General features: G+C 45.7%; 1 protein-coding gene across 13 annotated transcripts in view; it reads left to right on the plus strand.

Moving 5' to 3' along the window:
- Positions 1-17849, plus strand: part of SIRT5 (sirtuin 5) — a 117798-nt gene that overhangs the window by 95663 nt on the left and 4286 nt on the right. For 11 of the 13 annotated variants that reach the window (XM_082730221.1, XM_082730216.1, XM_082730214.1 and 8 more), the window contains 5 exons: positions 2020-2245; positions 6307-6394; positions 7394-7447; positions 9776-9899; positions 11891-12006. In XM_082730221.1, coding sequence (XP_082586347.1) covers positions 2020-2245; positions 6307-6394; positions 7394-7447; positions 9776-9899; positions 11891-12006 — 608 coding nt within the window. Of the gene's footprint in view, positions 1-2019; positions 2246-6306; positions 6395-7393; positions 7448-9775; positions 9900-11890; positions 12007-13101; positions 16020-17849 lie in introns of those variants that run through there. The other 2 variants (XM_082730215.1, XM_082730222.1) reach the window with 1 other exon arrangement.

Consider the following 17849-nt stretch of genomic DNA (forward strand, 5'->3'; position numbering starts at 1 on the left):
AAGTTGGAGAATCAAAAGGTACACATAAGATGTTTGACCGTACAGAGATCAGTGCCCTTAAGCCCCACATCGTTCAATGGCTAACTGTACGTACAACAAAACTCACCACTTTGAAGCGTACCATTCAATCCATTTTAACAGATGGAGCCAACACCCACCATCCTGGGCCCAGAATGTACTTTTGGCCTTAGGCACTCTACTTGCCCCCAACCCCCAGCCTAAGAAACCCTAGTATTGGAATGTGGAAGGTTCTGTTTTAACCATTGCTCTGTCCCCAGCTCCCAGAACTCTGGCACATGGAAGTGTTCACTAGACTTTTGTTGGCTGAACGAAGGCCACTGTAAATAGTTACTTCAGTACATGAATTCCAGATTTAGGAGGTAGCTTCTTGTTAATGAAGGGTTAGTGAACCTTTCCTGCCCTATTAAGTGCATTAGGCTGGCAACGTGTGGGATGTTTTCTCGCCTCTGCTGCCCTCCAGCCTATGGAGGTAGGGGTGGGCATCGCCGCCTTAAAGGTGAAGGAAGGGAGGAGGGAGCTCAGAGGCCATCAGGGTCCCATGAGAGCGGGGCCAAACAGAGCAGGCCCTGAATTAGAGAAGCTCAGTGGGTGCTTCCAGAAGAGAGAGGCAGTCAGTGGTGTCAAAGCAGCTCAGAGTTTGTGGGGAAGCAAAGAAGTCCATAGGCTGTGTCTGACACCACCGTGTTCCAAGGACACACGTGGACACGTTCCCGTGGCACCCAAAAACTGCTTCAGGCCACTCGCGTTCTGCATGGAGGGCAGGACGTAGATGCGGATAATCCACACCATACACGTTTGCTCCCCATTGACTCTTCAAGTGAAGACTGACTCTACTGCCGGATAGAAGGGTGACCTTTATAGTCAAACAAAATGCACAATACCACCACCGCCACCATCGAGATATAGACTATTTCTTTTTTTTTTCTTTTTTTAAAGATTTTATTTATTTATTTGAGAGAAAGAGAGAGAGAGAGAGAGAGCCCAAGTAGGGGGAGAGGCAGAAGCAGAATCTCCATTGAGCAGGGAGCCCAATGTGGGGATTGATCTCAGGACACTAGGATCATAACCTGAGCCACTGGCAGATGCTTAACTGACTGAGCCACCCAGGCACCCCAAGATATAGACTGTATCTTGCCAGAGGTTCCCCTGTGGCCTTTCCCAATCATCAGCTGGCAGCCCCAGACAACAACGATGCTCCTCTCTTTTGCTGTGGATAAGATTTGTCCCTCCTAGAAGAGAAATCATCCTTAAAAATATATTTAATATATTCTGTTAATATATATCTTGTTTTTTATATGCGTTGTTGTGTGTATGCGTGTAGCTCTACTTACTATTAGAAAGAACTGAGTTCGGGGGCGCCTGGGTGGCTCAGTGGTTTGGGCTGCTGCCTTCGGCTCGGGTCATGATCTCAGGGTCCTGGGATCGAGCCCCGCATCGGGCTCCCTGCTCCGCAGGAAGCCTGCTTCCCTCTCTCTCTCTCTCTCTCTGCCTGCCTCTCTGCCTACTTGTAATCTCTGTCTGTCAAATAAATAAATAAAATCTTTAAAAAAAAAAAAAAGAAAGAACTGAGTTTGTCAACTACGACCATTATACCTCAAGTGGGCACTTCTCATTTTGCTTTTTTTCCTGGATAAATGCATCGACTTCCTATATTGTGGGACTCCATGAAAAAGCAGCTTCAACCTGAATCACTTTCCTGCAGATTGCTTGACTTCCTGCCCATAACTTCCTTGCCTGGCGAATGGGACAGGTGGCAATATCCCCGCCTTGGAAGTGGAGAAGTTAAAGCTGGTTTCCCCACGGACCCTCGTTAGTCCCAGGTCTGGGACTCAGGCTGGCCCTGGGCCCCTGTCCCACATCTGTCGCACCACGTGGGCCTCTGGCAGCCACATTCCAGCTTGTTCCCTCCAGAAGCCGCCTGTTTTCGTGTCCCAGAGCATTAGTGCACCATGGCCTTCTCTCTCTGACTCCCGCCTCTTCTCTCCCCCCAACTCCTAGGACCTGGCCACCCCGCAGGCCTTTGCACGAAACCCTTCCCTGGTGTGGGAGTTCTACCACTACCGGCGGGAGGTCATGCTGAGCAAGGAGCCGAACCCGGGGCACCTTGCCATTGCTGAATGTGAGGCCCGGCTGCGCGAGCAGGGCCGACGGGTCATGGTCATCACTCAGAACATCGATGAGCTGCACCGCAGGGCTGGCACCAAGAACCTTCTGGAAATCCATGGTGAGGAGCCCTCATGCGGGGAGGGGAACCAGATTTCAAACTATAAGTCCTGCCATTTCCCTCCAGGGACCTACTGAATCAGAATGTGCATTTTTAAAAAAAGATTTAATTTATTTATTTGACAGAGATAGATCACAAGTAGGCAGAGAGGCAGGCAGTGGTAGGGGGTAGGGAGCAGGCTCCCTGCTGAGCAGCAAACTTGACGCGGACTCGATCCCAGGACCCTGAGATCCTGACTGGAGCCGAAAGCAGAGGGCCAGCCCACTGAGCCATCCAGGCTCCCCCCGGAATCTGCATTTTGATGAGATGCCCAGGCGTCTGTTGTGCGTATTGCACAGCGGTGGTGCCTAGCAAGGCTGAGGGGAAATGGGAGGCGGGGGAACCTCCTTTATGGGAAATGGGAGGCTGGGGAGCCCTAGAGGCCTGGGGACGATGCTGGCGTCCCCTGGGCGGTAGCCATTTACCTTCCCTTCGTCCCCAGTTGGCTCTCTCCCCGAGGCTGGGCTTCCATTCAGCGGGTAAGCGCTTAGGGAAGCTGCCAGATCAGAGACCTTCACTGCAGCCAGCCCACCAAGTTTGTCTTAACCCTGTCTGGCTTCCCTCCTCTGCCCTTGATGACATCCTCTTTCCCCTCACGTCCTCTTTCATCCTCTCTCCCTGCTTGGGGCTCACCAAAAAATCTAATAAATTGATTCATACAAGGGCATAAATGAGTATGTAAGATTTCTTCCCAAGGGCATTTGTGTTTAAGAGCCTACAAAACTTCCATCCCAAGGAATGCATTTCTAACTGTGGAATTTCCAGAAGCAGTGACCCCATGGGGAATGTTGCTGGTTTCTGTGGCTATGCAGTGAAGTTGCCCATTTTTGCCTGGGATAATGGTGGTGAAGCAGCCTTCACTTGGGTCCCGTCTCGCTTTTGTGTCCCAGCAGTAGCTGGTCACCCGCTGACTGGGTGCCTTGTTGGCACGTTCTTCTACAGGGTCTGTCCATGCGGCTTGTTTCCGTGCAGGTGCAGAAGGCAGGTGGTGTCCCTTGCGAGGTACAAATGTATCAAGTGGGGATGTTAACACCTGTTTTAGACTTGTTTCAAGGATTAAATAAGGTAATATGTGCATTAGTTGGAACATTGGGGGTTGCAGATTGTTAGAACTCTTCTAATTTAGGTAGAAACAAGAGAAAGCCCTGCCTTCCATCAAACTAAAGATGCCACCATTTTTAAGATGCATCATGCCCAAGACGGGACTCGAACTCACAACCCCGAGACCAGGACCTAAACTGAGATTGGACGCTCTACCACCTGACCCACCCCCCAGGAGCCCCAAGATACATCACATTTTTAATGTGACCCTTACAAAGGGAATAGTCTACCCAAACCATGATGTTTTATTATCCCTTAGAATTGTTACTTTGTAGTTATAGAAAAAGTTTGTTCAAACTTACTTAGACACAGTTTTATTTTTTTTTATTTTGTTCTGTTAGTTACCATACAAATTAGTTTTTGATGTTGTATTCCATGATTCATTGTTTTCATCTAACACCCAGTGCTCCATGCAGTCTGTACTCTCAATACCCACTACCTGGCCAGCCCATCCCCCCTTCCCCGCCCCTCTAAAACTCTCCGTTTGTTTCCCGGAGTCCATAGTTTCTCATGGTTCAACTATCATTCTGATTTCTCCTCTTTTATTTTCCCCTTCTCCTAATGTCCTCCATGCCATTCCTTATGCTTCACAAATAAGTGAAACCATATGATAATTGGCTCTCCCTTTGCTTGACTTATCTCCCTTAGCATAATCTCCTCCAGTCCTGTCCATGTTGATACAAAAGTTAGGTATTCATCCTTTCTGATGGCTGAGTAATATTCCATTGTATATATGGACCACATCTTCTTTATCCATTTATCTGTCCAAGGGCATCTTGGCTCTTTCCACAGTTTGGCGATTGTGGACATTGCTGCTATGAACATTGGGGTGCACATGGCCCCATGTGCACTTTTCACTACATCTGTATCTTTGGGATAAATACCCAGTAGTGCAATTGCTGGGTCATAAGGTAGCTCTATTTTTAATTTTTTGAGGAACCTCCATACTGTTTTCCAAAGCAGCTGCACCAACTTGCATTCCCAACAGTGTGAGAGAGATCCTTTTCCCTACATCCTCTCCAACAAATGTTGTTACTGTCTTGTTAATTTGCCCATTCTAACTGGTGTAAGGTGGTATCTCAATGTGGTTTTGATTTGAATCTCCCTGATGGGCTAATGATAATGAACATTTTTTCATGTGTCTGTTAGCCTTTTGTGTGTCTTCTTTGGAGAAGTGTCTGTTCATGTCTTCTGTCCATTTTTTAACTTGATTATCTGTTTTTTTGTGTGTTGAGTTTAAGAAGTTCTTTATAGATCTTGGATATCCGCCCTTTGTCTGTACTGTCATTACAAATATCTTCTCCCATTCAGTGGGTTGCCTCTTTGTTTTGTTGACCATTTTCTTTGCTGTGCAGAAGCTCTTTATCTTTCTGGGAAAATTGGACAGCTATATACAGAAGAATGAAACTGGACTGTTCTCTTCCACCATACACAAAGATAAACTCTAAATGGATGAAAGACCTCGATGTAAGACAGGAATCCATCAAAATCCCAGATAAGAACATAGGCAATAACCTCATTGACATTGGCCTCAGCAACTTCTTTCAAGACACGTCTCCTTAGACACTATTTTAGGAACTATATCACACTTGTGCATATAAAATACAAAAGGGCACCTGGGTGGCTCAGTCTGTTGAGCTTCTGTCTTCGGCTTGGCAGTGGTCCCGGGGTTCTATTACCAAGCCCCACATCAGGCTCCCTGCTCAGCGGGGAGCCTGCTTCTCCCTTTGCCTCTGCTGCTGCCCATGCTTGTGCTCACTCTCTTCCTCTCTCTTTAGCAAAAATACATACCTAAAATCTTAAAAAAAAAATCACAAAATATGAGTGAAATTTAAAAAACCCACAAAATACGAGTGAAATAAAGTGGGTAAGTGTGCCTCACGAGCCAGCTCGTTGGCATCTCTTGCAAACAACTCCAAGGCATCGGCGACACCGTGTGTTCCTTGCTCTGTGCCAGCCAGGGTATCTGTGACGCAGCATTCCCAAAAAGGCTGCTCCTCTCTTGTCTCCAGCTTCCCTTCAAAGCTGCTGACACTCATCCTGCAGAGTCCAATCCCGGGCCTCTCTGGCTCTTGCCCAAATATGTCCGTGGAAGGTGGAAGGGTTCTGGACAACAGCCAGAACTCTTTGTCCTCCTCACATGGTCCTTCAGTGGTTCTTTGGCTGAAACAGCCGGGGCTGCCTTTGTTCTATCAGGCCCCTGAGACTACCAGATTAGGTACCATGATGGGGCCAGCCTGGAGCTGGGGCCCAAGCTTGTATTTTGGGATGGGATGGACAGCTCCTTCCGCTCAGCATGGGGAAGAAGAGAGATGGCTCCCCAAGGAGGGAATGCTGGACGTAATGGAGCGACACACGTCCACCCTGGCGTGTGGTGGGCTCAGCGCAGCGCTGGACGCAAGGCGAACATCTGATGAATTACAGTCACGTTATCGGCTCCTCAAGAAATGGTCACTGGTTTTAACAATTATTGGCTTATATACTAGTAGATTTATGTATTCACAGAGCTGCTTTGTATAAAAGTCAAAATTTGTTAGGTCGAAATGAAAAGTTCGCAAGTACATCCAAGGTAGGGAACCTTTATCAACCATGTACTTGGTAAACCACGCCCTTCGGTTCACTGTGGCTTCATGGGCCCTAAAGACCACTTCAAATGCACCTGCGCATTGAGGTCATTCAGGAGCCACTTCATCATGGAGTAAGGGATTTTATGTCTCTCCCTTCTGGATTGCAGGGTCCAGGAGGCAGGTACCCTCGGCTGGCTTAGGACCGCTGCCCGCCTTTGTGTTTCCCTCGAAACCTAGGGCAGCCCCATTTGCTAATGTGAACCCGTAAAAACTCAGTTATTTTGTATCCCCTCAACAGAGACAATTGCTGTTGATTTTACTAAACTCTGGTCTCATTTAATTCGTGTTTTTCAGGTAGCTTATTTAAAACCCGCTGTACCTCTTGTGGCGTTGTGGCTGAGAATTACAAGAGTCCCATTTGTGCGGCTTTATCAGGGAAGGGGTAATTATACTGCTCTCCCGGACGAGTGTGTGTTGTTTTCTCTTTTCAGTTGAACATAAATGTAAGGAAATTCAACGGTAGCCTAGGATTCCCATGGATATTTGTGAAAAATAAGACTAGACATAGTACAGCCATCTGATAAAAGAAATATCTTTCTTGGGGTGCCTGGGTGGCTCAGTGGGTTAAGCCTCTGCCTTCGGCTCAGGTCATGATCTCTGGATCCTGGGATGGAGCCCCACATTGGGCTCTCTGCTCAGCGGGGGGCCTGCTTCCCCTTCTCTCTCTCTCTGCCTCTCTGCCTACTTGTGATCTCTGTCTGTCAAATAAATAAATAAAAATCTTAAAAAAAAAAAAAAAGAAATACCTTGCTCAAAGTAAAACCACAGGGCCTAACTGTTACCTCATATGATCCCAACACACACACACACACACACACATACACACACACCCCGTTCATGTTGATATATCTGTATACAGGTAAAAAATACAATGAAATATTAACAGTGATTATCAAGAATGGTGGGATTATGGGAAATTTTGATTTCTTCTTTACCACTCTCTAGACTTCTCTAACAATTCTGTGATGAACATGTACTGTTATTATAATTAGGGGGAAAAATAAGAATATACTTGGAATATTGAGAAAAATTTTACCTGGCCATTTTAAGTCAGTGTAAATCATACAAGCAATATATTAATACATATCCGTGCAGAAGAGTCAAATCACGATGACGTACATAGCGTATGTCATGAAACTCCCGTTGGCTTCCCCGCGGCTCACCCCCTCCCCACATGCAGGTTCCTTCTCTTGAGTAAAACCTCCAGTAGCTAATTGTTTGTTGCCTGTCCTTATTGGGCACCTCTAAGTCAGCATGTACTAATTATGGGCTTTGAACTGTATGCTGCCGGGAAAATATGCAGATTTATTGGGTTATGTTATCTCTTTGTTCTTTGATTATACCAATGACATTGTTTCCTTTCTAATGCCGTTTGCTTCAGTGCTCCAGACCCGGAAGCTCAAGATGCCAGAATCCCAGTGGAGAAACTTCCCCGGTGGGTAAAACAACATTGATCCATGTTTGGTTTCCCAGAGTGAAAAAAAAAAAAAAGAAAGAAAGAAAGGAATCAAAATCTAAGTTCATTTTGTGAGGTGCTTCTTAATTTTTTTCTTAAAGATTGTTTATTTGAGAGAGAGTCAGCATACATGAGCGCAGGGAGGGGCAGAGGCAGAGGAAGAGGCAGGTTCCCGGCTGAGCCCAGAGCCTGATGTGGGACTCGATCCCAGGACCCTGAGATCATGACCTGAGCCGAAGGCAGACACTTAACCTACTGAGCCACCCAGGTGCTCTGGGAGGTGCATCTTAAAGGTGCCAGTGCAGAAACCAGCCCTGACCTATGAGGCCAACAGTGAAAGGGCAAAGGTGAACCAAAGCAGGGTAAGGAGACCTCCTTTCTGGTCTCTTTTTGCTTTGTGTTGTGGTGGGAGAATTTGAGGTCTGGAAGGTTTCTGGAGCTGTTAGGCTGCCCATACGTATGTGGTGTGTGTAAAGCGTATTCTCTTCATCCTTCTTGTCGTCATCAGTATTATCAATCCAGGGGGAAAGGAGGTAATAAAAAAGGTCTTGAGAAGGTGAAATGACAGGACCAGACAGGATTTTCACATGACGATAAATCCTGAAGAGACTTTTTTCTCTCAGGTTTCCCAAACCAGATGTTACCACAGTGGTTCCTAAAGTGTTTCATAGAGCACTAGATTCATGCGACGTTGATAGGCATTACTTGAAAAAAAATGTTATGTGCTCTAATAAATATGGAAACCACAGATTAAACAAAGTTAGAGTAATTTTGCTTTCCTGTGGGACTTCTCAGAGCATTTAATATGTGAAGTACACTGTTCCTCCTTAAAAAATGGTTATAATATATTAATATTTTACCAGCTTATTTAACTACAGAATCCTTTTTATGATTCTTAGTCAGGATTTTTATTACCGAATTCTAAAGTTTGATATAAAACAATGGGGGACCCTGAGCAGTTCCTGGGGAGATTATTAAGATGAAAAGGATGTTTGGGGGATTATTTTAGAAGGTTTATATAAGATGAGGTAGGAGGCAGTGAAAAATGAGAAGGTTTTGGCAATGGACCCTGGTGAACTTGGCTGTGGTCAGGGCAAGAAAAAGGTGAATCTGGGGAAACAGGAAAGGAGGTCATTGATGAGACCAGCTGGTGGTTGGGGTGTTAGAGGCAGGTCCGAGCCTGGTTCCTCCCAGGCAGCCACACCAGTGCATGTGGTGAAGTAGCTGGGAAAGGGAAAGCTGCTGTGCAAACCCCATATCCGGAGGCATCTGGGTGGCTCAGTCATGGCTCAGGTCATGATCCCAGGGTCCTAGGATTGAGTCCTCTGTTGGGCTCCTTGCTCAGCAGGGAGTCTGCTTCTCCCTTTCCCTCTGCTTCTTTCCCTGCTTGTATGCTCTCTCTACCTCTCTCTCTATGACAAATAAATAATCTTAAAAAAAGAAATCCAACTGCATCAATGTTGGAGACCAGTTCACTTCCTCTGAGCTTCACGGATCAGGCAGCATCCCATCTCGCAGACAGAAAGGAGCCACACATAATGGAAGACTCTTTTTTTTTTTTTAAGATTTTATTTTTATTTATTTGATAGAGAGAAAGATCACAGGTAGGCGGAGAGGCAGGCAGAGAGAGGGGGGGGAAGCAGGCTCCCCGCTGAGCAGAGAGCCCGATGCGGGGCTTGATCTCAGGACCCTGAGATCATGACCTGAGCCGAAAGCAGAGGCTTAACCCACTGAGCCACCCAGGCGCCCCACAATGGAAGACTCTTATAGGCCGAAGGAGGCAGGGCGAGGAAGTTTTTCTAGCAAGGAGGGAACCGTTTCAGATGAGGTCACCCTCCTTCAGGGGACCCGGGGGTGTTTCAGTGGCTTACCCCGCTAGTGCTGACCGGGTGGTTCCACCCTGACTGGTGAGAGGTTACATTCCCTGGCGAGTCTGAAGCTACAGGTTAGGTAGTAAGTTCTGGTTTGCTGACGTGGGGCTTAGCACAAGGGACTCCATTTTGGGCCCGTTAATCTTTTGAAACACTGTTTAGAAGGGGAATGTGAAGGTTGGTCGAAACACATATGTCAACACATGAGCCCTGTGCATCTAGACAAAATAAAAACTTGATGAGGACCATTAAAATGAGTAATTTCTATCCAGGATAAGCTCACATGGTCTGGTAGGGGAGGAACAGAGACTAAGAAGCGTCAGAGCCACCCAAGTGGACAGTCTGGTTTTGAGTAGCCCCTAGCCTTCCCGTGACCCACCTAAGCAGACCTGTAGGGGCAGGTGTTGGGGTTGGGTGAAGGACGATGTTCTCACAGGTGTGAAGAGGCCGGGTGCGGGGGTCTGCTGCGACCCCACGTGGTGTGGTTTGGAGAAAACCTGGATCCTGCCATTCTGGAAGAGGTCGACAGAGAGCTGACCCTCTGCGACTTGTGTCTAGTGGTAGGTCATTCCCTTCCCCGATCCTTGAGATTTTCTAGAACACCAGGACTGGGGTGGAGTTTGCTATTTATTTCCCCCCCCCTCCCTCCTTCCCTCTCCTCCCTCCTTCTCTGTTCCCTTCCCCTCCTTCCCCCTCTGAATTTGTGGGTTGAGAGGTCTTGTGGTACCCTACAGATCTTAAATGCACAACTTGTGGTACCCTACAGATCTTAAATGCGCAACTGTGCAAGACCGTGTCTTAGGCTTCATGAAGCCTCTTTCCACCAAATAAAAAGCATGCTATTACTTCTGATTTTGAAAGTACTACATGTTCATTATTAAATTTGAGAAAATACAAACAAGTACAAAATTGTGAAGAGGAAATTCGAAATCCCCAATAACTCTACCATCCAGAAATAGCCACAGTTAGCATTTTAGTATATTGCTTCTCTAGATCAGAAGTGAGAAACTGCAGCCTGTGGGCCAGATCTGGGCCGCCACTTGTTTTTGTAAATAAAGTTTTATTGGAACACAGCCATATCCATTTTTCTGAGTCATCTCCTGCTGCCTTCACACTCTAAGGGCAGAGTCGACTCTGTGATGGAGACTCTCTGACTTACAAAGCCTAAAAACATTACTATCCGGCCCTTTCCTTGCCCGCCCCTGGACTAGATATTTTCGTATGCAGATGTATACGTATAGTTTAAAATTCAAAAATGGCTTCAGATTATATGCTCTGTTTTTTTAAAATTCTATCATACTTTATGTTTTTTTCCTGAAAATATGTTCCCATCTCAAAAGTAACTTAGAGAATTGAAATAGGAATTTAGTCCTATAATTTCTGTATTTAAATGAACCAGGATCCTTTGTAGATAGGAGGCGTCATCTACCAATATTTAAATCAAAAATATTTTTATATGCTCTGTTTTGAAACAACTTTACGCACGTATATTCCTTGTCAGTCCGTTCAGAAATCCGCATCATCTTTTTTTTTTTTTTTTTTTAAGATTTTATTTATTTATTTGAAAGACGGAGATCACAAGTAGGCAGAGAGGCAGGCAGAGAGAGAGAGAGAGGGAAGCAGGCTTCCTGCGGAGCAGGGAGCCCGATGCGGGGCTCGATCCCAGGACCCTGAGATCATGACCCGAGCCAAAGGCAGCAGCCCAAACCACTGAGCCACCCAGGTGCCCCAAGCATCATCTTTTAACTCGCTGCATGGTGTCCTGTTGCTTGATATAAATATTTAACGAGTTCTCTGTTTTTGGACATTTAGGCCATTTCCATTTTTATTTTTTGAATAATGCTAGGGTGGATTGTCGTAGACATAACTTCTTAGCGTGTTCTTCAGATCCTTTCCTTAGTACACATTTTCCTAGAAGTGGAATTAATTGGACAAAGGGTATGCGTATTTCAGAATTTCTAGAACGTGTCTTTAGAAGCAGAAGGATTTTCTCATGGATGCATATTCACCTGGCCAGTACCATTGAGCTCATGCCAGTGTCGCAGCCACGTTCATGACCGATGGTCACGTGAGAAAAGCTGGTTTGTCCAGCATGTTCTGGTCTTTCCTTTCTTGGAAAGCACATTTGTAAATATGTGTTCGTAGGGAAAAACCTGAAAAAAATCTATATTAAAATGTGAACCGTGGTTATCTTGGGGTAGCAGGAGGATGACATGTATGTATTTTTTCTTTGCATTTTCTAATGTTAAAAAAAAAAGAACATGGATTATTGCCATCACCTCCCAGAGCAGAAACAAAACCGAGTCATTCATCTGCCATTCTCCCCATTGGTGCTGCTTTTCTTCTAGCACATTCTTCTAGTGATCCGCCGAAAGGATGCCTCCCAACTTCCCCATCTGTCCCTTGGAAGCTCCCCATTGAGCCTACCCAGCTTAGCTTCCCTCACATCTGTAACCACAAACCGGCCCGAGTTTCTGTCAGGTTTTCTAAATGAATGTTCCTTCCCCCTGGAGTGTGGTCATTCGTCCTTTTCCATTCATTTGCTTTGTAGGTGGGAACTTCCTCCGTGGTTTATCCTGCCGCCATGTTCGCGCCCCAGGTGTCTGCCCGGGGAGTGCCAGTGGCTGAATTCAACATGGAAACCACCCCGGCCACCAACAGATTCAGGTACGGGGAATACCTTCTGTCTTCTGTGGGAGACAGAAGGCACTGAGCTGGTTTGGATATGTTGTCTGAACAGATCTTAATGTTCTCGTTCAAAAAAAAAAAGACACAGAGTTTATGTTTTCTAATTTGGTCTATAGGTGCTTTGATGGAAGAACAAAATATCAGTAACTATAGACGGAGGCAGCCATGTCTTTTTCCAGGGGATTTGCCTTAGTTAGGGCTCTTGTTCACACTTGGAAAGTTCTTCTGGAATGAACATTTCACTTGCATTTTTCAGCAAGAGTTGGTAGCGGCATTAGGTGTGGGTGAGTTGAATACCCAGTGCACAGCCGGGGTGATGTCCGTGTGGACCTTCCTCCTTCCTCACCCTCTGTGCCGCCAGGCAGTGGCCTGGTGAGCGCCTCTTTGGTCTCATTACCAAATACCCGCCAAATTATCAGATAGCCTCAGGATCGCTGTTGGGGGCTGTGCCATGGTGCTGATCCCGTCTCTCCCATTTGTGTAGAAAGTGGAGACCCTCAGACTATGCGTTTTTCGTCTCATGCTGAGTTCGATTTTATCCTCCCCTTCATTTTGCTTACTTTTTGGACCCTGGTTGTTTTATCTTCCCGTTTAATTTCATCTATATATTTTTATCAGTCTGCTTACTTCCTTTCTAAGGTAGAATATAAATAACTCATAAAGAAATGTCAATATGATAAATAGTATAAATATTATTTTAAATATTATACATTTAAATGGATAATTTTTAATACTTTTATAATAAAATTTATAGTTTAAAATTATTATCAATAAAATGTAAGTCTTCACTGAAACTTGTTATCATTACGTAAAGCAGTGGTTGTTACCTCAGCATACTTAAAAATATGGCTGGGTACCACGTGTGACATTCTGATGTAACTCGCCTCCGGTGGAGCCTGGACATCACAGTTTCCAGGAACTTCCTAAATGAGTCTACCGTGCAGCCAGGATGAGGACCAGCATTCTGAGTCTTCACGGGGATAAAAAAACATGCCACAGACTCTGGAAATGCCCTCGATGACCCCCTTTGGGTGAGCTGGCTGAGTCTAATCTCCTCCGTGTCTTTTTAATCAGTACCGTTTGTGTCCTCGGCCCGCGTCTTCATTTGTGTGTAAGTGGTAGGAATGAGAAGGACATCCCTTGAGATGACTGCCTTCTGTGGAAAACAGATTCTTTGCAAACGATACAGTGAGATAAATGAGAAGATCTGAACACGAGGAAGGACACTCCTGTGGACCGTGGACCAGACAACATCAAGGGGGCGGTACTCCCCGAATTGATTTACAGATACGGCTGGTCTCCACCCACAGTGCAGTTGGCTTCTTGGCTAAAACTGGCAAGGTCATCCTAAACTTCATATGGAAATGCAAGGGGCCCAGAAGAGCCAAAACAAAAAAAGAAGGATGAAGTTGAAGAACTCACACTTCGCAGTTACAAAAGTGACTACGAAGTTACAGTCATCAGGACAGCATAGTGCTGGGGTGAGGATAGACATATAGACGGGATTTAGAGTCCAGAAATAAACCCTCGGTGTGGGGTGCCTGGGTGGCTCAGTGGGTTAAAGCCTCTGCCTTCTGCTCGGGTGGTGATCCCAGGGTTCTGGGATCGAGCCCCATGTCGGGCTCTCTGCTCAGCAGGGAGCCTGCTTCCCCCCTCTCTCTCAGCCTGCCTCTCTGCCTACTTATGATCTCTGTCTGTCAAATAAATAAATAAAATCTTAAAAAAAATAAAGAAACCCTCAGTGTATGGCCAACCAATTTTTGGATAGGGTCTGAAGGCAATTCAGGGAAAGAGTAGTCCTTTTAACAAATGGTTCTGGAATGGCTGAATTGCCACCTGCAAAAGAATGAAACTGGACTCCTTCTTCATACCACATGCAGAAATTAACCCAAGTGGATCATGGCTCTAGATCTAAGAGCTGAAAGTATAAAATACTTCCAAGAAAATACAGGAGTAAGTCCTTATGACTTCGAGTTAGTCAGAGCCTCCATGACATGACATCAAAAGCGCAAGTAACATAAGAAAAATGGGCAACCTGGCTTTCCGTCAGCATTAGAAACCTCTGTGCTTCAGTGGGAGGAAATATTTGCAAGCCTAATATTTGATATGGGACTTACATCCGGAAAAGATAAAGAACTCTCACAATTCAATAACAAAAAGAGAAGTCGTCCAATTTAGAAATGGGCCAAATATTTGAATAGACATTTCTCTAAATATATATTCATGGTCAATAAGCATAGTGAAAATATGCGGAACATTATTAAAATTAGGGAAATGGAAATTGAAACCACCTGAGATACCCTTTAACAGCCACTGGCATGGCTGTAATTAAAAAAACAAAAAAAAACCCCAGCAAGTGTTGGTGAAGAAACTGGCCTCCTCATCCGTTGCTGGTGGAAAGGTACAATGATACCACTGCTTTGGAAGACCGTCTGGCAGTTCCTCCAAAGGTTATATGCAGAGCTAACATAAGAACCCGTGATTCTCATCGCAGCATTGTTCATCGTAATCCAAGAGCGGGAACAATACAAATGTCCTTCATCTGATTAGCGGATAAAGGAAATGTGGTATTTATTCCACGGAGTATTAGCCAGAAATGAATGACGTACTCATCCATGCGACAACATGAATGACCCTTGAAAACATTATACTAAGCGAAAGAAGCCAGACACACAAGACCACAAATCCCATGATTCCATTTATATGAGATATCCAGATAGCGACAGGGACTCAGAGTTGGTGAGAGGTTGTCTAGGGTTGGGTAGGGAGGAATGGAAAGGAACCATTCATGGGGACAGGTTTCCTTTTGGGATGATGAAAGTGTTCTGAAGTCGATTGTGGTGATGGTTGTACAATCTTGTGAGTATACTAAAAAAAAAACAATAAATTATACGTTCTAAACAGATTATATGTGGATGACATCTCAATAAAGGTGTCCTATTAAAAATTAAATTCCCTTCTAACTTATCCCCTGAAAAATAGACATGTTAGAGGCCTCTAACATGCACTGTGGCACCTAGGCTAGTGTGCATATGTTAAAAATAAAGTAAAAGTAATGTCATTGCCAGACCACTCAAGCCCCTCGTCTGTTTGAAAGAGCATCAGAAGCCTCCAAGAGTGGGATGGCATCATCTTCCTAAAGGAGGGAATGAGCTACATCCCTAGTCCCTTCTCCTGTGGTTTATTTTTACTCCTGTGTTCTCCAACTCTCCTATACTAAGTAATGAAAACAAATCATCATGGTAGAAAAGTAACAAAACGCAGGTAGGGGAAAAAGAAGAAAACAAGAGCAGAATCCTTCTACAAGTCCAGAGCTGGCCTCCGCCTTTCATGCCCTTGACTGACCAGCAGCTCCTGGGCGTCCATTGTGTGTGTCTTCAGAGGAATTTGAACTCGGTAGTTTTCCTGCAAGTTAAGAAGAGAATCCTGGCAGTTAAGGACATCATTTCGTAACGTGGGCCTCCTGAAACCTCAGACCTGACCCAGCCGCTTCTCTTTCTCAGCCAAAACTGTTCAGCTTCACGTCCTGAAAAGCTGCTGTGTCTCCTTTCAGACAGACCGGCTACTTGCTCGTTAGAAACTTTGATCAAATTTGACAAGCTACCCATTGACCCGGCCCTAACCACATGAACCACATTCTGTTTGTTGGCTTCTTGGGGGAGCTGCGGCTGTCCTTACCACTAAGTCTGCGAATTTTCCCCGATGAGTGTAACTGACCAGCGAGGACAGTCGTGCTTTTATCTAGGAGCCATCAAAGCTGACATTTAGAAGAGATGGAGGTGATCCTCTTACCTGTCTCAACTTTTCATGGGGAACCAGGCCCAGAGCAATTGAGTGTTTGAACACACAGCCTAACAAGGGCAGAATTTTTCTCTTCCATCTTGTGTGCTAGATTTGGGTTGAATTTTATGCTAAGTCAGCAAACTGCTTCCTGTAGGTCAAATTCACCCCACATCTGTTTGTAAATAAAGTTTTATTAGTACGCAGCTACAGCCACGTGTACCTGTATTGTCCACAGCCGCTTTTGCACCTGTGACAACACAACTGAGTCATTGCAACATACTCTGCTGGGCCCGCAAAGCCTCAAATGTGTTCTGTGGCTCTTTATAGAAAGCCGTTTGCCAACAACTGCACTAGGTTAATGAGAGCAATGAAAAACTGGGATAATACGTCTTTTTAGCCTAATTTCCTTTTACCTGAACAGGGAACAGGGATGCTGCCTACGCTTTAAGCTTGGATCTCACTGGACATCCGAGACCCTTGCTCAAAATGTTTAGATTCCTTGCCCCGGTTCTAATTTAGAGACAGAGTCACAGAATTTGCCTCCCACTGAAATGTATTGATATTTTTAAGGTGTTAATTAGTTCTGGTTTGGCTTTTGTCATTTTCCACATCCCCCTTCGTTGTGCCATTACAGTTAGAGTAGATACTAGGTATTTTCAGATTGGGTGTCAAGAGTTTTTGACTGTTGTTCAACCCTGGGGTCCTTGGCACATGAGGGTCTGTGCATTTGCTGAGGCAGAAATGGGATTTGTGCTCACCCAAGAGAAGGTGCACAGGGCCTTCCAAGCACCCCGGCCCTCCTGTGCCCTGTGTCCACCTTGTTGTTTATCTTTGAATTTCTCTAAACTTTGGAATTCAGTTGAAATCCACAGATATCTACTAAGTACCTACTAGGTACTAGGTACTCGGTTTAGGTACTTAGTACTCAGTACTAGGTACTAGGTACACTGTTTTAGGTGCTCAAGATAGGAGGTACCAGCAAACCAAAAAATCTGCCATGTGAAGAAGACATTCTGGTGCTGGAGGCAAACAGTGTGCAGGAAGCATAATAAACATGCAAAGGCTAGAGCAGCCGAGACTAGGGGCAGCCGGCTATGGCAAAAAGCAAAGGCGGAGCCGGAGGAGAGCGGACGGGCTGCAGGATTCAGCTGGGCAGTCAGGGTAGGCCTCACTGAGGAGACGTCTGAGCGGGCTTGCAGGAGGGGAAGGAGTTAGCTAAGGAGATAGTCTGCCCAAGAGCGTTCCAGACACAGGACCACCTGGAACAGAGGCCCCCAAGCCGAAGCAGGCCTGGGAGGTGGGAAAGAGCACTGGAGGTCAGTGTGGCCAGAGTTGAGGGAGGGAGGGGGCATGTCCCAGAAGAGGCGGTCAGTAAGGTCAGGAAGTAACACGTTTCTGCAGGAGAAGTGCCCCCAAAGAAAGCGAACTATCAGCAGAGTTTGTACGCCTAAAAAGTTCCTAGACATGGTTTTATAGATTGCTTTGACCATGTATCTGCTCGTCAAGAATCTAAACGGTTTACTTTTTTTTTAAATTTATTTATTAGAGAGAGACAGAGCATGAATAGGGAGGGGGAGGGGAGAGAAGCAGACTCGCTGCTGAGCAGGGAGCCCGACATGGGGTTCCATCCCAGGACCCTGTGATCATGACCTGAGCTGAAGGCAGACACTTAACTGACTGAGACACCCAGGCGCCACAAGAGGTTTTTTTTTTTTTTTTTTAATTAATTAATTTATTTGACAGAGACAGACACAGCAAGAGAGGGAACACAAGCAGAGGGAGTGGGAGAGGGAGAGGCAGGCTTCCTGCAAAGCAGGGAGCCCAATGTGGGGCTTGATCCCAAGACCCTGGGATCATGACCTGAGCCAAAGGCAGACGCTTAACAACTGAGCCACCAATGTGCCCAAGAGTTTACTTTTAATTTACAGTTGAACATAGTTGATAGGAGGTCTGATGCCCAGCTGGGCCGCCTGCTTGGCTGCACTGTCAAGTGTCAAGGGTGGGTAGCGAGGGCCCTACTCTTGGCTCGTACAGCCAGG

Source organism: Mustela nivalis, assembly GCF_964662115.1.
Source record: "Mustela nivalis genome assembly, chromosome: 5".
NCBI classification, from domain to species: domain Eukaryota; kingdom Metazoa; phylum Chordata; class Mammalia; order Carnivora; family Mustelidae; genus Mustela; species Mustela nivalis.